Below are 18,306 nucleotides of genomic sequence, written 5' to 3' on the forward strand. Positions count from 1 at the left end.
CGCTTATACAGCCTACAACACTCTTAGACAGCTTGTAATACTCTTAAAAAGCCTACAACACGCTTAGACAGGCTGTAACACACTTAGACAGCCTATAACACTCCGAGACAGCCTGTAATACTCTTAAATACTCTACAACACTCTTAGACAGCCTGTGATACTCTTAAACAGCCTATTACACTCTTTGACAGCCTGTAACACTCTTCAACAGCCTGTAACACTCTTAGACAGACTATAACACTCTTGGACAGCTTACAACACTCTCAGACAGCCTATAACACTCAAAGACAGCCTGTAACATTCAAAGACAGCCTATAACACTCTGAGACAGCCTATAACACTCTTAAACAGCCTACAACACTCTTAGACAGCCTGTAACAGTTTTAGACAGCCGATAACACTCAAAAACAGCCTGTAACATTGGAAGACAGCCTATAAGACTCTTAGACAGCCTATAACACTCTGAGACAGCCTATAACACTCCTAGACAGCCTGTAATACTCTTAAACAGCATACAACACTCTTAGACAGCCTGTAATACTCTTAGACAGCCTATAACACTCTTAAACAGCCTATTACACTCTTTGACCGCCTATTACCCTCTTCGACAGCCTATAACACTCTGAAGTCACTTTTATGGAAAAGGTAATAATTATCAGAAAAGGTAATAAAAATGAAGATGTTCAATGCAATAGTTCCACCAATTTTGATATAAGGATCATCCACATGGATCCTGACAAAACAGAGGAGGAAAAAAAAATCACATTCCTTTGAAATTACCTCATTGAGAAACATGCTGAACACATAATGGGATGACTTGATCACAAATGAATATATCAGAGACAAACCTGAAACAAATTACATTCAGTGCAAGACTAGGTAAATCTAAACTCAAATGATTTGGACATATTGAAAGAATGGATGAGGAACAACAAGTGAAAATAATTTGCCAAAGTGCAATGAACAGTAGAAGATCAATGGGTGCAACCAAGAACTACATGGAAGCAAACAGACAAGGAAGCCGTAATGAAAGGCAAAACTAATTAAATGGCATAAGCACAGCATCTCGGCCGACATAGGAAAGGGCGTAGAGCTGTGGTTCGAGCTTTGTGCTGTAGAGCAGCGCTCAATAAATGCGCAAAGATAAAAACATAAACAAAAACATAACAACTTGAACAATAGAAACATATTTCGGATTCCCCAACTCAGTAAGTTTTCATGTACAGCCACTTCTTCAAAATGCAATTAAAATTCTCAATCATAACGACTTTCGCTACTTACAAGTACGGTGTAATTTAATATTATCATCTTAAAGAGTGCTTATGAACATTCTATGACAGACTCTGTTCCTTCCTTCATCAGTCTATAATTTATCTGCCTTTCATTTGTGTCTGTCAAATATTTGTTTGAAACCATCCACAAGCCTGCCACTGCTTTCCAATTATCAGAGGAACGGTCCATGGGTACATGGACCTGGAATTGATGATGCTTAAAGCATATTTGTCAATCTTATGATTTTCAAATTCAATCAAATCACCAAACCAAATGTAGTCAGATGCTTTTTCAACGCAGCTTTCTCCTTTTAAACTTTGTGATGATGTTTTTAGTACTATGTCGGCTAAATGTCTTTCTTTGCTCATCAGTATTATCATCATTAGAGCTCAAATATTTATTTAATGGTTATTATATACTCAATATTATTTATACATGGGATTCTCAACTATAGTCTCAATTTCGGCCCTATTGGTTTTTTTGTACAATACACCAGGTACGGTGTACCTTTTATGTCAATACATTGTACTCCGTTGAGGTTTCCTCATGCTATCCTGAACTGATATATTTCACAATGAAGTAATCCTTTCTGTGATGAAAATGTGTAATTATACATGAAAGGTGTCACAGAGGTGACCACCAAGGTTCGTCCGAATCTGTCCATAACCTCTTATATCGTTTTTGTCCGTATCACTTAATGGTCAAAAATTCTCGTACCCGGATCTGGATCTTCACCGAAGTCGAATCAATTTGTCCGTGTCACATACCCATCCTGTCCACCAAGTTTGTCTGAATCCATCCATAAATTTTTTGAGATATCCTGCTCAGACAGACAAACAGAGACGGACAGACAGACAGCGGTGAAAACATAACCTCCGTCACCGAAAAAAATAAATACCAGCAATCAGAGGAAAATATCACCAGGCCTATTTTAAACAATGCACATTCTGGATGTACACTTGGGAAGCAGACCATACCTCCAATTAGACAGTGTCAGAAAAGACTGCCAGAGGAGAGTAAGGACTCAATAAATTGCTTCATTAACTCGGTGATTCCAACAGAGCCACGGAGGTCACCCAAACTCCATACCTTTCGCTTGTTGCTTGGACATACATAAAGAGACACAAGAACTGCCTTTGGATCGAGTCTGTCATTAATCTTCAGATAGCTGGCACCATAGTCAGTTGATCTGCAACAACAAAAAAAAGATATAAAGAGATTAATAATACTTAAAAATCCCCTTTTTACGAAGCAATATTATTCAAGATCAGAGGTGGAATGAGCTGTTGGGGAAGGTACAGTCTCAGAGTGTACGTATGAATGTGGAAAAAATTATTGAAAAGTTGTTAAGTGTACATTGATGCACTTAAGAGGTTTCCTGTTTCCAACACCTCTGTTTGACATATCTGTCATTGCGACCCTGATAAACCTCCAACCCCCTCCCCCACCTCCACCTTTTCTCACCCCACCACTCACCACCAGAAAACCAACCCTGCTCAAATAACTTCCTCAAAGCCTCTGGAAAGTAAAGATCTCAAGGCACTGCAAGGAGAGGCACCAGTCTGTCTGGTTGATAAATTAGTTGTGATCAAACGATCTAGACTTGGGACTTTTAACCTCACACCTTTGCAGTCAGCTCAGGGGTTGCTTGCGCCCAAATGCTCAAAAAATATTCAAACAAAAACTCGGACTGGTGAAGTCAGTGAGGTCGGAGCCGTTCTTTAGGTCGACAGAAGGCTTAGCACCTTGTTGACCATGCTGAAGTTCAAGATGAAATTGTAGATTTGGTTTATTTTCAGGAGTGAGCGTTAGCTGGAGGATTTTCCTCCCCAAAAGCTCCTGAGGGGGCCTTCTGCAACCTTCGGTGCAATGTTGCAACTCTCCAGTTAGACGTCGTGACTACGCCCATGAGCACCATCAACTGGCAATCTGAAGTGGCACCGGGAATGCTTGACATGTTGTGTGAACTATTCCATCAGTTTTCTGAATCGAACAATTATTGAAACTGTTCAAGGGCAGAAATCACAAGGTGACGAGCTTTGCATAACGTCTCCAGTCAGGGAGGAAAGAGTGTCCATAAGTGTGTACGCATTCCTTGCATGCCCCTCATGCAGCGGTGTATGTTATTCCATGAAGCTGTGTTTTTATACAAATCATTCCAGGGTGCTACATCATGGCTTGAGCCTTCACAGAGCGCATTGTTTTGCAGAAGACATGAGCTTTAAAAACCTCCAAGCAAGAAAATTCTTCCTCTTTCCCCTTTTTTGAAGGAGTAAGTTGGTATGACTGGAGGATATCCAGTCATTACTGGCCTTGGAGCACAGCTTTGCTGCATGTTCAGTCCAGGAAAGGTCGTAGCTGATTGTGAGGCCGAGTACAATAGACCAAACCTCTTCCAGATGCTGACTATGGAAATAGCGACATGGGTTCGTTTGACGATCCTTCCGGAGTGACAGGGAAAGATTGTGGGATGAGGTAGTATGAAATAAATTTAATCTAATCAATTTCAGATGATCCATTAAATTCCAGAGCAGAATAGATTGTCGCAGGTAATGCGTGCCTGTCGATGGGATGGGATACTACATGATATAACGCGGAGTCATCTGCTGAAATGGAAGAGAGTGGAATAAAAAAATATAATTAGAAAGTTCTGTTCCTCCAGCATTTAATGATCCTCTTTCCAAAGAGGAGCAGTGATGACACAAAGATTTTTAACCTCCAATGAGCCTCGGTCTTGAATTAGAAAAAAAATGGAAAAGGAATCCTCAAACAGTCCATCAATCACTCGATCTCAGATTACCCTGTTTGGTGTGTCCCATGTGAGCGTGTGCTTCACGATGCTGGCATACCAGGTTCAAAATGTCATGTCATCATTGTGTTGATATCTCCATGTTTTTTTATTAATGTGTTCTTGTAATTCATGTAATAGTAACCTGTCTATTAAGTACCCAATGCATGATACATGTGCAAGCTCTGCCGAACCTTTAAGATCACCTAAATGCAAACAATGCTTGAATGATGGCACCACAATCATATCTTAAACATCCACTGATAAAAAAACACAGTGTGTGTTTGTGTGTTTACATCTACTGATACAAAACACAGTGTGTGTTTATATCTACCGATACAAAACACAGCGTGTGTTTGTGTGTTTGTATGTTTGTATCTACTGATACAAATCACGGTATGTGTTTGTGTGTTTGTATGTTTATATCTACTTTGTATGTTTACATCTACCAATACAAAACACAGTGTGTGTTTGTGTGTTTACATCGACTGATAGAAAACACACTGTATGTTTGTGTGTTTACATCTACCAAGACAAAACACAGTGTGTGGTTGTGTGTTTACATCTACAAATACAAAACACAGTGTGTATTTGTGTGTTTACATCTACCAATACAAAACACAGTGTGTGTTTGTATGTTTACATCTACTGATACAAAACACAGTATGTATTTGTGTTTGTGTGTTTACATCTACTGATAGAAAACACAGTGTGTGTTTGTGTGTTTACATCTACAAATACAAAACACAGTGTGTGTTGTGTGTTTACATCTACCAAGACAAAACACAGTGTGTGTTTGTGTGTTTACATCTACTGATACAAAACACAGTGTGTGTTTGTGTGTTTACATCTACTGATACAAAACACAGTGTGGTTGTGTGTTTACATCTACCAATACAAAACACAGTGTGTGTTTGTGTGTTTACATCTACTGATACAAAACACAGTATGTGTTTGTGTGTTTACATCTACTGATTGAAAACACAGTGTGTGTTTGCATGTTTACATCCACTGATACAAATCACAGTGTGTGTTTTTGTGTTTACATCTACTGATACAAAACACAGCATGTGTTTGTGTGTTTGTATGTTTATATCTACTGATACAAATCACAGTATGTGTTTGTGTGTTTACATCTACCGATACAAAACACAGCATGTGTTTGTGTGTTTGTATGTTTATATCTACTGATACAAATCACAGTATGTGTTTGTGTGTTTACATCTACTGATAAAAAACACAGTGTGTGTTTGTGTGTTTACATCTACTGATACAAAACACAGTGTGTTTGTGTGTTTACATCTACTGATACAAATCACAGTATGTGTTTGTGTGTTTACATCTACTGATAAAAAACACAGTGTGTGTTTGTGTGTTTACATCTACTGATACAAAACACAGTGTGTTTGTGTGTTTACATCTACTGATACAAATCACAGTATGTGTTTGTGTGTTTACATCTACTGATAAAAAACACAGTGTGTGTTTGTGTATTTACATCTACCGATACAAAACACAGTGTGTTTGTGTGTTTACATCTACTGATAGAAAACACAGTGTGTTTGTGTGTTTACATCTACTGATAAAAAACACAGTGTGTGTTTGTGTATTTACATCTACCGATAGAAAACACACTGTGTGTTTGTGTGTTTACATCTACTGATAGAAAACACACTGTGTGTTTGTGTGTTTACATCTAACAATACAAAAGACAGTGTGTGTTTGTGTGTTTACATCTACAAATACAAAACACAGTGTGTGTTTGTGTGTTTACATCTACCAATACAAAACACAGTGTGTGTTTGTGTGTTTACATCTACCAATACAAAACACAGTGTGTGTTTGTGTGTTTACATCGACTGATAGAAAACACACTGTATGTTTGTGTGTTTACATCTACCAAGACAAAACACAGTGTGTGGTTGTGTGTTTGCATCTACAAATACAAAACACAGTGTGTATTTGTGTGTTTACATCTACCAATACAAAACACAGTGTGTGTTTGTATGTTTACATCTACTGATACAAAACACAGTATGTATTTGTGTTTGTGTGTTTACATCTACTGATAGAAAACACAGTGTGTGTTTGTGTGTTTACATCTACAAATACAAAACACAGTGTGTGTTGTGTGTTTACATCTACAAAGACAAAACACAGTGTGTGTTTGTGTGTTTACATCTACTGATACAAAACACAGTGTGTGTTTGTGTGTTTACATCTACTGATACAAAACACAGTGTGTTTGTGTGTTTACATCTACTGATACAAATCACAGTATGTGTTTGTGTGTTTACATCTACTGATAAAAAACACAGTGTGTGTTTGTGTATTTACATCTACCGATACAAAACACAGTGTGTTTGTGTGTTTACATCTACTGATAGAAAACACAGTGTGTTTGTGTGTTTACATCTACTGATAGAAAACACAGTGTGTTTGTGTGTTTACATCTACTGATAGAAAACACACTGTGTGTTTGTGTGTTTACATCTACTGATAGAAAACACACTGTGTTTGTGTGTTTACATCTAACAATACAAAAGACAGTGTGTGTTTGTGTGTTTACATCTACAAATACAAAACACAGTGTGTGTTTGTGTGTTTACATCTACCAATACAAAACACAGTGTGTGTTTGTGTGTTTACATCTACCAATACAAAACACAGTGTGTGTTTGTGTGTTTACATCGACTGATAGAAAACACACTGTATGTTTGTGTGTTTACATCTACCAAGACAAAACACAGTGTGTGGTTGTGTGTTTACATCTACAAATACAAAACACAGTGTGTATTTGTGTGTTTACATCTACCAATACAAAACACAGTGTGTGTTTGTATGTTTACATCTACTGATACAAAACACAGTATGTATTTGTGTTTGTGTGTTTACATCTACTGATAGAAAACACAGTGTGTGTTTGTGTGTTTACATCTACAAATACAAAACACAGTGTGTGTTGTGTGTTTACATCTACCAAGACAAAACACAGTGTGTGTTTGTGTGTTTACATCTACTGATACAAAACACAGTGTGTGTTTGTGTGTTTACATCTACTGATACAAAACACAGTGTGGTTGTGTGTTTACATCTACCAATACAAAACACAGTGTGTGTTTGTGTGTTTACATCTACTGATACAAAACACAGTATGTGTTTGTGTGTTTACATCTACTGATTGAAAACACAGTGTGTGTTTGCATGTTTACATCCACTGATACAAATCACAGTGTGTGTTTTTGTGTTTACATCTACTGATACAAAACACAGTATGTGTTTGTGTGTTTACATCTACTGATAGAAAACACAGTGTGTGTTTACATCTCCCGATACAAAACACAGCGTGTGTTTGTGTGTTTGTATGTTTATATCTACTGATACAAATCACAGTGTGTGTTTGTGTGTTTACATCTACTGATAGAAAACACTGTGTGTGTTTGCATGTTTACATCCACTGATACAAATCACAGTATGTGTTTGTGTGTTTACATCTACCGATACAAAACACAGCATGTGTTTGTGTGTTTGTATGTTTATATCTACTGATACAAATCACAGTATGTGTTTGTGTGTTTACATCTACTGATAAAAAACACAGTGTGTGTTTGTGTGTTTACATCTACTGATACAAAACACAGTGTGTTTGTGTGTTTACATCTACTGATACAAATCACAGTATGTGTTTGTGTGTTTACATCTACTGATAAAAAACACAGTGTGTGTTTGTGTGTTTACATCTACTGATACAAAACACAGTGTGTTTGTGTGTTTACATCTACTGATACAAATCACAGTATGTGCTTGTGTGTTTACATCTACTGATAAAAAACACAGTGTGTGTTTGTGTGTTTACATCTACTGATACAAAACACAGTGTGTTTGTGTGTTTACATCTACTGATACAAATCACAGTGTGTATTTGTGTGTTTACATCTACCGATAAAAAACACAGTGTGTGTTTGTATGTTTACATCTACTGATACAAAACACAGTATGTATTTGTGTTTGTGTGTTTACATCTACTGATAGAAAACACAGTGTGTGTTTGTGTGTTTACATCTACAAATACAAAACACAGTGTGTGTTGTGTGTTTACATCTACCAAGACAAAACACAGTGTGTGTTTGTGTGTTTACATCTACTGATACAAAACACAGTGTGTGTTTGTGTGTTTACATCTACTGATACAAAACACAGTGTGGTTGTGTGTTTACATCTACCAATACAAAACACAGTGTGTGTTTGTGTGTTTACATCTACTGATACAAAACACAATATGTATTTGAGTTTGTGTGTTTACATCTACCGATACAAAACACGGTGTGTGTTTGTATGTTTGTGTGTCTGACTGTCCCCCTTCATAAGGACGATGTAAGAAGGGTTTTAAAAGGACAATCTTTTAACATGACTGTGTGTTCACTGTGGTCTATTTTTTTCGACACAGTTCACTACAATCACTACAATTTAACACACATGGAGGCCAACTGACTCGGTGTATGATATTGAAGGTGATTGGTTACACCTGAGCTAATTAATATTTGCTATTATAAGGAGGATGGACACTAATTGAACCAAGATAATGTAATTTTATATTTTTTATAAATTTTCTGAAATTTCTAGATTTTGTTTTCCACTTGAAAGTTGTGGGTTACGATGTGTAAATAAAGTTGTAAAAATCCTGATCTAATACAATTTAATTCCAGGCTACAAGGCAATAATAGGTGAGATTTTTGAAAGGGGGTGTAGATTTTCTATCAGCACCGTATATGTTTCTTACATTAAACATCATCTGTATGTCTCGAGTTTCCGAATGCACACTGATTTTGTTTTACGATGACATTACTCAGTAAGAAATCAACTTGTTACCGTGAGCTCTAAAATTTGTCGTTTAGCATTGTTCATGTAATTATACAAGGAGAAGACAGCATGCACAGACATGGCAACTACCATCAGCAGACGTTATATTTGAATGGAGATATCCCAAAAAATTTGTTTTTCAAACTTTCCTTTCCAATCACCAATTTTGTGTCAGTACTACAAAAACAGAATGTGGCATCCCTTCTTTGAAAATAATCAAATTGATCTGCATGCCAATTCCATTATCCTATGCGAATGACCTTGTACAGCAGATAATATGAACTGTGACTGGAAGGGAGGTAGATATACAGCAATTAAAAAGAATACCCATCACACCTCAATCCATATCTCGCACCATGCATCACAGGTTGTTTAAATTACATTGCCTGACCGTGGAATTAAAAAATAAAGCAAAGATGTTTGTACATATTCACTTGTTGATGCTTCACAGTGTCTCAAATGCTATTCCTGGTCCCTCAGTTAATAGTGATATGTGGAATCACAGGTAGTATCATGTCAGTAAAACAATAATGGTATTGGAGTAAACTCAAGTTTTGTATCATATAGTATAAACAAACAAAAAAACAAAACAATTGGAACTGCTGCTTGCATTGTTGGACGAATTATCATCTCCATCCAATCGTGTCATCGAGTGAGTATCTGTGTCCATGCTCAATGGATGACCAACCCTTGCTACCATACGGAATGGTTTTGTGAAAACTAAACAAGGGTTAAAGAAGTGCATCGCATGTATGATGGGTTATCGGCTTCAGACCAAGCATCCAGACCAAACATCAGCCCAGACGTATATTTTGGGTGCTATCAGTACGTCCATCCATCCGAGGAGGCGTCTGGAGCCTCTACTCGAAAATGACTGTATGAATTTCTTTTATATTTGGCAAATTTATACAAAAACATCTGGGATTTGGGAATGAGGAATGTCAAATGGCTTTAGGATCGGTGCCGTTTTGCAATTTTCGATATTTAAATTTTTTTATTTTTTGCAGAACAGTGCAGGATTGTCTCTGCTTGCCAGAACCATTATTTATTTATTTACACGACCATATCCATGGATGAACGAACAACTTTAAATTATTTATTTACAAACATATACGTTACCATCTCCACCACCAACCTTGCATACTTTATTTATTTATTTATTTATTGATACACACTTCAAGTGCCATCGAAATACCACGTTGAATTACTTATTTATATACACTACCCTCTCCACAACCCTCAAATTTATTTATTTATTTATTTATTGATATACACTTTACATTACAATCAATGCAACCTAAGTACTACGTTGAATTTTATATTTTTATACACTACCCTCTCCACTCCTGACATTTATTGAATTGTTTGCTTATTTATTTATTTAAATGTAAAATCTACATGTCCCATTTTCAAGGTGCAGTTGGGGGCAATGTCCTCGATGCCCTCCTGAGCAAAATGCATTTTTTTTTAATATACAATGTCAAAGCTCGTAGGAGAGCTAATACACAGAATGTAAAACAAGGGGAGCAGGAGACAATAGGGGTGGGAGAGGGAAGCACAAAACAGTGGGGAATAGACACATGAGGAGATCTGTGGAAGGGAGAGGGATGGGGCAGGGTACATGAGGTAAACAAGATGGACACTACAGGGACTTCCAAGAAGGAAAGCAGGGAAATTGAAGGAGGTGGGTTTGGGGTAGATTAACGGGGGTAGAAAATATCATGGCTTTGGATGGGGAAAGATAAGAGATGGTGTTGAACAGATGTTTTGAAGACCCGAAGGGAAGTGTGGGATTGAAGAGAGTGTGGGAGTTTGTTCCAAAGGCAGGAAAATAGAGGAATGAAAGAATGAAGGTGAGCAGTAATTCTTCAGTTTTGTCGTTTCACCGGAAAGGGGTTGCTGGCGGACCTTGAGCACCCTACGGAAATATAGGTGGGACAGATAGCAGAAAGAGCGGGGGGGGGGACAAGGCCGGAAATGAGGTGGTAGAAGACAGAAAGACCATCGACCTGCTGCGGTGAGAGAGTGAGAGACCAAAGACTCAGCCTCATCATGGGATATACCAATGATCATAAATGCCTTGATGAGAGGAGGAAGCACCAGCCCAGAGGGGGAGAGCAGTACTCCATCAGGTTGCAGATGAAAGCTTTGTATGTGGTCAGGAGCTCAGGTGTGCCAAGACAGGACTTTGCACGATGAAGGATGTCCAGTTGGCGACAGGCTTTGGAGGCCACTTGGAAATGTAGCTTTCACAGGAAAGATCATTCCAAATAGTGAGACCCAAAAGTTTGGATGAAAGGACTTCTTCAAGAGGATTGTTGAGAAAGTAGATGGGGGAGGGGGAGGGGGGTTTCAAGTCAGTCCTTTCGGAGAGACATAGTAAGAGTGTGAGATTTGTCAGGATTGAAAGACATGTTCCACATGTTGGATCAGCTTGTGATTTTATCCAGATCTGCAGAGAGTGAAGAGTCTGCTGCCTGCCGATCTGAGGGATGACAGATGGTACGGCAGAGGGTAGAGTCATCAGCAAAGAGATAAAGAGGATTTTCCAGAGAGTCACAGAAGTCACTGATGCAAAGCAGAAAAAGCACAGGGCCAAGAACACTGCTTTGAGGAACTCCAAATGGACAGGAAGAGGGGATGAGGGTATTCCATTGAGGGCGTCACGTTGACTGCAACAGGAGAGGAAGACTGTGATAAGGAACCTACTGTTCCTTCCTGTTTTCTTTCCTGGACTTTAAGAGGACTCCTCGTTTACAACCCGCTGGCTATTCATAAATCACGTGCAAATACATTGGTGACACTTGTCGTACTCTTTGTGGATTTTCTTCTCTTTGTGGATTTTCTCCTCACATGAACTCCATCACGTTTAGCATTTGTACAACCTATTTTCCGCATGCTTGTGCAAATTATACTGCGGAGTATTTACTCTTTCATGCTGTTTGTGTTAGCCCGAGGCTTACATCTTTTCTTCCATAGAGACTTAATATCCCTTGACGCGTCTTCCTGCCGTGGCCTCTAGCATATATCCGTGATTCTTGCAGATTTGCTTATTTCCATGTCGTGGGTTCGTGGAGTTTATTTTGGACTTAGGAGTTCATTGTGCATGTTGTATTTTGTACATAAGGAACTTTCAACTCTGTTTTGAATGGCAATCTCATAGTCAAGGAACTTAAGACTGTTCCTCCCAAGGTGCACCAACATATTCATGTTCGGTGGGTTTAACTAGCGGGCCAGCCAGTCAGCTGCGTCAGTTTTCCTGTTTGCTTCCTTCAGTCATCGCCCACAGAGAATTAAGTAGTATTCCAAATTTACTACAAACCAAACTCTTTTGCATCAACCTTGCACATCATAAATTTACTTTGCAATTGTCATTGTGAGTTTTCAATGGGAAACAAATGACGATACATCTCTTCAATACACACATGGGAATAAAACCTAGAAACATGATGCCATGGACCAAACATCCCAACTCACAAATCCTTCCAAAGTCATCACATGAATAACATCAAACTAAATGGACAGGAAATGCACAGAAACACACATTTGATCAATGTAATTAATGTGCAGAAAGCAGCTAGAATAAGGAAAGATTATTGCAAACAGAGCAAATGTAAATTCAAAACATGTAGAGGTAGAAAGTCTGCTGAAGATTTGAAAAATAGTTTCCCAGCTCATCAGAAAAGCCTCAAATTACTCCAATTATTAAGGTACTCTGCCGCTCTGCCCATTTCTGAAAACAAAAATGTCCATTTTTAAGTTAAGAGGTTCGGTGAATGAAAGTGAAAATTTTCTCTTCAATACAATACAAAAACAATGACAACATTGATTTCAGAGCACAATTGGAGAATCAAATGTGGAGGAAACATCCTCGGGTGTGTGAACAATTTTGTCAACAATTCACCTCCCCCGTCCTTTGTCTTTTTTTTAGTCCTCAACACAACTCATACACACACCCACCATTTTCACAATAACTCTTCCATCACAACACCTTTCCTCCTTTCCAATGTCGTGCAACAATTAAACCCGAGCCTAATTTATAAAGTTATACAAGCAGCATTTGAAATCACCTTCTTCTAAAAAGGGAAAAGGTGAATATTGTTACTTTTAAACAGCTGAATATATTTTCAATTTGTTCCGATAAATGAATGTTTGCTGCTGTGCCCTAGATTTCTACACAATTGGGAGATAATTAATCTGCTGGAGGAAAGAAACAAGAATGATCAACAATTGATTCATTCCTTTTTGAAACAGCAAGTTATCAAATGAAAGAAATAACTCGATGGACTTTACTTACATGACATATATATATATATATATATATATATATATATATATATATATATATATATATATATATATATATCATTATTACCTGTCGAATGTATAAGTATATGTATTTGGATACAAATACTGTAATACAGGGTGTCCCAAAAGTCACCTTTGGATTTAGAAATTAAATGACATTTCTGTTTTTTAATAATTTGTTTTTCTTTTCTTTTCAGAATTTAGATTAACATTTGAAAATTTCCCTGGAAAAATTCACAACTGAACAAAGAACCAAAATCGTGGAATTATATTTTAAATTTCATCAATTAATTATTCTCACCCAAATAGCATGGACACAGAATAATTTCACGAAATTCAGAAATTACTTTGCCATCACGTTTTCCTGATTTGACGCCTCCTGATTATTTTCTTTGGGGTTACCTAAAGGACCGTGTATACATCAATAAGCCCCATGCAATTCAGCAGCTCAAGGACAACATCTGTGCAGATATTCGAGGGCTGTAGCCAAAGTTATTGTCCGCTGTTATGGAAAATGCTGTTGAAAGAGCCCGTCTCTGTGAAGCCTAAAATGGAGGACATCTAAGCTGCATCATTTTCATAAATAAAGCAAATTTATGTCCATTTTGTAAATTTTCTTTTGGTATAAGAATAATCAGAAATTATTAAAAAAAACAAATGTTATTTCATTTCTAAATCCCAAGGTGACTTTTGAGACACCGTGTGTGTGTGTGTGTGTGTGTGTGTGTGTGTGTGTGTGTGTGTGTGTGTGTGTGTGTGTGTGTGTGTGTGTGTGTGTGTGTGTGTGTGTGTGTGTGTGTGTGTGTGTATATATATATATATATATATATATATATATATATATATATATATATATATATATATATATATATATATATATATATGCCCTTCAAGCATGTTGAAATCTCCATCGATCAACATGACCGCCTCCTTTTAATAAGGAACCACTCAGCCGTCCTGGGAAGTTGGCGGTCTTACCACCCATCACCATAATTTGGGTCAGGGGACTATCTTGGCCCAGCCACCCCCGCGACAATATATAAACATATGTGTGTGTATATATATATATATATATATATATATATATATATATATATATATATATATATATATATATATATATATATATATATATATATATATATATATATATATATATATATATATATATATATATACATGTGTATGAAATGTTTGTTTGTCTGTGACCCTCCTCCTCTGAGCTCTTAAGGTTAATCGCCACAAAACTTTATTGGATAACATTGTTTACTATGGTGCACCTAAATAGGGGTGTTAAACAGTCATTTTCTCATCATTGATAAATTATAAAAACCCGAGCTGCCACCTGTCGCCATCTCCGCAAGGGTTGATCCACACATACAACGCTTCATTAAAAGCCCATTTTCTTTCGGATTTCAACCCGGATACCAATATATTTGGTGAGTTGGTAACCTCCGATCATCAAATATGGTATCAAATGTGAAAAATAACTGTCGATTAAGACGTTACCATTATTGGTAAAATTGGGAAAGAAGGAATCACGTGACCTCTCAAATGTGCTAATCATTCAAAATCTGAATATAGTACAAATACAACCTATACATCGATTTAAAGGTATTTTTTACTGCTCATCCAAAGACGTAACTAGTAAGGGTGAAAAAAGAGTTTGTAGAAAAAAAAAAGGTTGCCATCTTAGCTAATTTCACCAAATATACACCTACCAATATATAATACTTTTACTGTGTATTCCTCTCTTTAATTACCTATCCCTCTAAGGAGAAGTGAATTCTTGCAGAAATTTTTCTGGAAGGCTCACTTAGCTGCACCTGTATTGGTTTGAGGGTTATGGAGTAGCGGCTGAAACCCGAATCCTATCCAGGTTCCTCCTGACGACTCCATCTTTGCTCTTTACTTCTTCAGGTTCTTTCTTGGTCTACCGTTTCAAGACATCATATAGTTTAAAAGAACCAAGTTCACATCGTAATATGAAGGTAGATGTTTGATTCATCTCATCGTGGATGTCTCACCTCAAATGCGACATTTTTTCGGAGTGGGAATTTGTTGGGAGAAATGGGAATTCATTGTAAAAATTCAGACGACATATCACAGTGGATGGAGCCGGTAACCCTGGCAACCATTAATATATATATTTTTTTTATTTTCAAATGGTTTCTGGTCATTATCACAGAAATATTCAATCACAGGTGAGAAATATTTCATTTCTTGCAATATTATCGATACATCCGACCTCTTAACGATGTCTTATTTGAGGGGGCATTCAAAAATTACGAAGCTCACGCATCGCGATTGGGGGTTTGGAGTTTGGTGGGGGTGGGTATATGTCCAAATGTCTGAGTTTTACACTTACAGATGGTTGGGGGGTGTTTTCAGAGCTGTTATGTAACGACCTTTTTCGTTACATGTTAAAACGATCTGTAAAATGACTTTTTGGATGTTTCTTGGTCAGCTTTCCTGTAACCTTGATTGAGGTTCTGATGGATCATTTCTCAATTAGCCATGGTTTTGCCTAGAGAGACCTCAATGTAAACTGGTCGATCGAAGAAAAAAAGGTGACGCCACCTCTCTGGGAAGTGGAGGAAGAAGCTGCAGAAGTAAAATAGGTTGTTCGGTTGTCCATCTCGATGTATAAAACGGAAATGTTTTTTTTGTTTGTGACCTTACAGCTTTGAGTTCCCAAAGTTAATTCATGACGAAACTTTCTACGAACAGATTTTTAACCACGATGCACCTAAATGGGCATTTTAAACAGTGAAGAGGAGGTCATTTGGCCCATTATTGCCATGCTGCCTTCAGAGTAAATTTATTTACTAACAAGAGGTAATTTCTTTACTACAGCTTCACTCATTTAAACCCTGTAGAGCCTATTAGACCTTTTACAACCCTTAGACCATTTTATACCAATTTAGACCCTTTTGAGATGTATCGACTGTCTTCGACCCTTTAAACACTTTTCAGACCGATGGACCTTTGAAGACCCTTTGGACAATTTCAGACAATTTGGACACTTCAGACCGCTTTTGCTCTTTTGCCCTTAGACTCCTTTAGACATTTAGACCCCTTTTATGACCCTTAAAACACTTTAAACTCCTTTTTGACATTTTAAGACCCTTAGGCCACTTTAGTCCCCTCTACACCCTTTATAAAATCGAAAAAGATTCCCCCCAAAATAATTTTTGACGACCTTTTCAAGCACCATTCACGTCGCATCACACGTTGTGATGGTGAATCGAAACTGCTATGCCAAAGCGAAACTGATGTTGAAAAGTGAAATTGAAACGACTGATCTATGGATCATCGAATGGGAAACCAGAATGAAATGCTGAAGGTATTACCAAATGGAACTTGCCAAAAGCAAAGCTCTGGGGAGTATAGAGAGAGGGGGCAGGTTGGGGACTGAAGAAGTGATGTGGAGAGGGATATGTGCCTGTAGGTGGTCGGTTGGCATGGAAAGAACTTTGGTGATCTTCCATCAGGTGATGGGCCCAAAACGTGCCTGTCACCAGTCACCGTCAGGCAGTCACCCCTGTCTGTCTGTTTGTTTGTCTGTTTGTGAACAAAATATCTCATAAAGTTAAGGACGGATTTGGATGAAACTTGGTGGATGAGTTGGGTAGGTGACAAGAACAAGCCGATTCAATTTTAGTTCAGGTCCGAATCCAGATCCGGCCTATCAGTGGGATACAAAACGCAAACTAATCAGCCTGGCGGAGGTATGCGCTTTACCAAGTGTCCTAGTTTCACTTAGGTTTCTAAGGCAAATTATTTATCGCTAAATTTGATTCATATTATTGTGTTTAAGGTGGATATTAGGGATTATTAAATATTTCTTATAATGTTACCCTTCTATCTCCTGTCATTTGTTGTTTTCACCCAATTCAGTGTCTATATTTTCTGCCGTGACACCCTCTGAGTTACCAATGAACTCACTGCGGTGTCCTCAGGTCGACACATAACAATATATGTTGAAAAAAAATCTTATTAATTGTATTTTGAAAGTGTGTGTTGAAAAATAAAAGTTGGCATGTCTTATACAATTTTGAGCATCTTTCTCAAGGAGGGCCACTCTCAGTTTGGAGGAAAGTGATGTAGTGAGTTCAAAACAGATAAGAAATGTAAAATGAAATTGAAGGCAGTGGTGTATAAGAAAGGCAAACCAAATTCATCCCATGGTAATTGGAGCTGTCAGGTGTTGAACAAAGGTCTCGCACGTAACATTTGCTTTAATGCCTGCAAGGTGCAATCTCACGACTGAAAAGATATGAAAAGATCCTGAAAAGCACTGAAACGTATTTGTTTTGCATATGACAGACACCTCATCAAAATCATCCGGATAGGTGAAGGAGGGAGGGTTGCAGGATTTCGATATGGATGACAATTTTAATATTCACTCCATAGTACGTATACTGGCAAAATTTGCTTTGATGCAACAAAAAGCAATGAACAAGTAAAACAACATTGTTGTCACTAAGGAATGAAAATTATTTCTTGAAGACTTTGACCTTGAAATCATCTTGTTGTGAGCACAAGCGATTTCTTTCTTTACTTTTTCAGAGACCTATTTCGAAAAAAATATTCTTCAAATGTTGTGGACACAAACAGAAATGTTTCCATATCAGTGAAAGATCCACAATTTTGAAGATTTATGTTGAGAATCTCATAAAATTCTTCACAGGGTGTGGGAGAGAACAATATTCAGAATCGTTTAAAAACTTGTGCAGTGTTTTAATATAGTACAAAGCTTTGTAGAGATGTAAAACGACAGTTGAAGCAAATTTCCAATGATTATATTTCACTCACCTCAAGTACAAGTCAAAACAAGAAAGAGCAGTCGGAGATTGCAGACCTTTGCCACGATTTGTTTTGTGTGGTGTATCTTGAGTGGTGGTGCGCTTGTGTTTGTGTGGCATGTTATGTACATGATGCATTGGCTAAATAAGGTCATGTTTAAACAGCAGACAAATAGACCTTTTCGGATTTATTGACAAGATTTATTGTCTGTGTTCCAATCTTACGTATTTTGGAGAGGAATGTAGTATGTATTTTGCAATCACAGATAT

General features: G+C 37.5%; 1 protein-coding gene across 4 annotated transcripts in view; it reads right to left on the bottom strand.

Annotated features, from left to right (window-relative positions):
• The window catches only part of LOC147016127 (VPS10 domain-containing receptor SorCS3-like), a 999,683-nt gene that overhangs the window by 756,423 nt on the left and 224,954 nt on the right, over nt 1-18,306 (bottom strand). For all 4 annotated transcript variants that reach the window (XR_015050022.1, XM_085848866.1, XM_085848865.1 and 1 more), the window contains exon 3: nt 2,362-2,461. Coding sequence is in view for 3 of the 4 variants with exons in the window: in XM_085848866.1 (XP_085704992.1) it covers nt 2,362-2,461 (100 nt within the window). In the remaining variant the exon portion in view is untranslated. The remainder of the gene's footprint in view (nt 1-2,361; nt 2,462-18,306) is intronic.

Source organism: Eptatretus burgeri, chromosome 12 (genome assembly GCF_056783735.1).
Source record: "Eptatretus burgeri isolate ZD-2024b chromosome 12, Ebu_testis_v1, whole genome shotgun sequence".
Taxonomy (NCBI): Eukaryota; Metazoa; Chordata; class Myxini; order Myxiniformes; family Myxinidae; genus Eptatretus; species Eptatretus burgeri.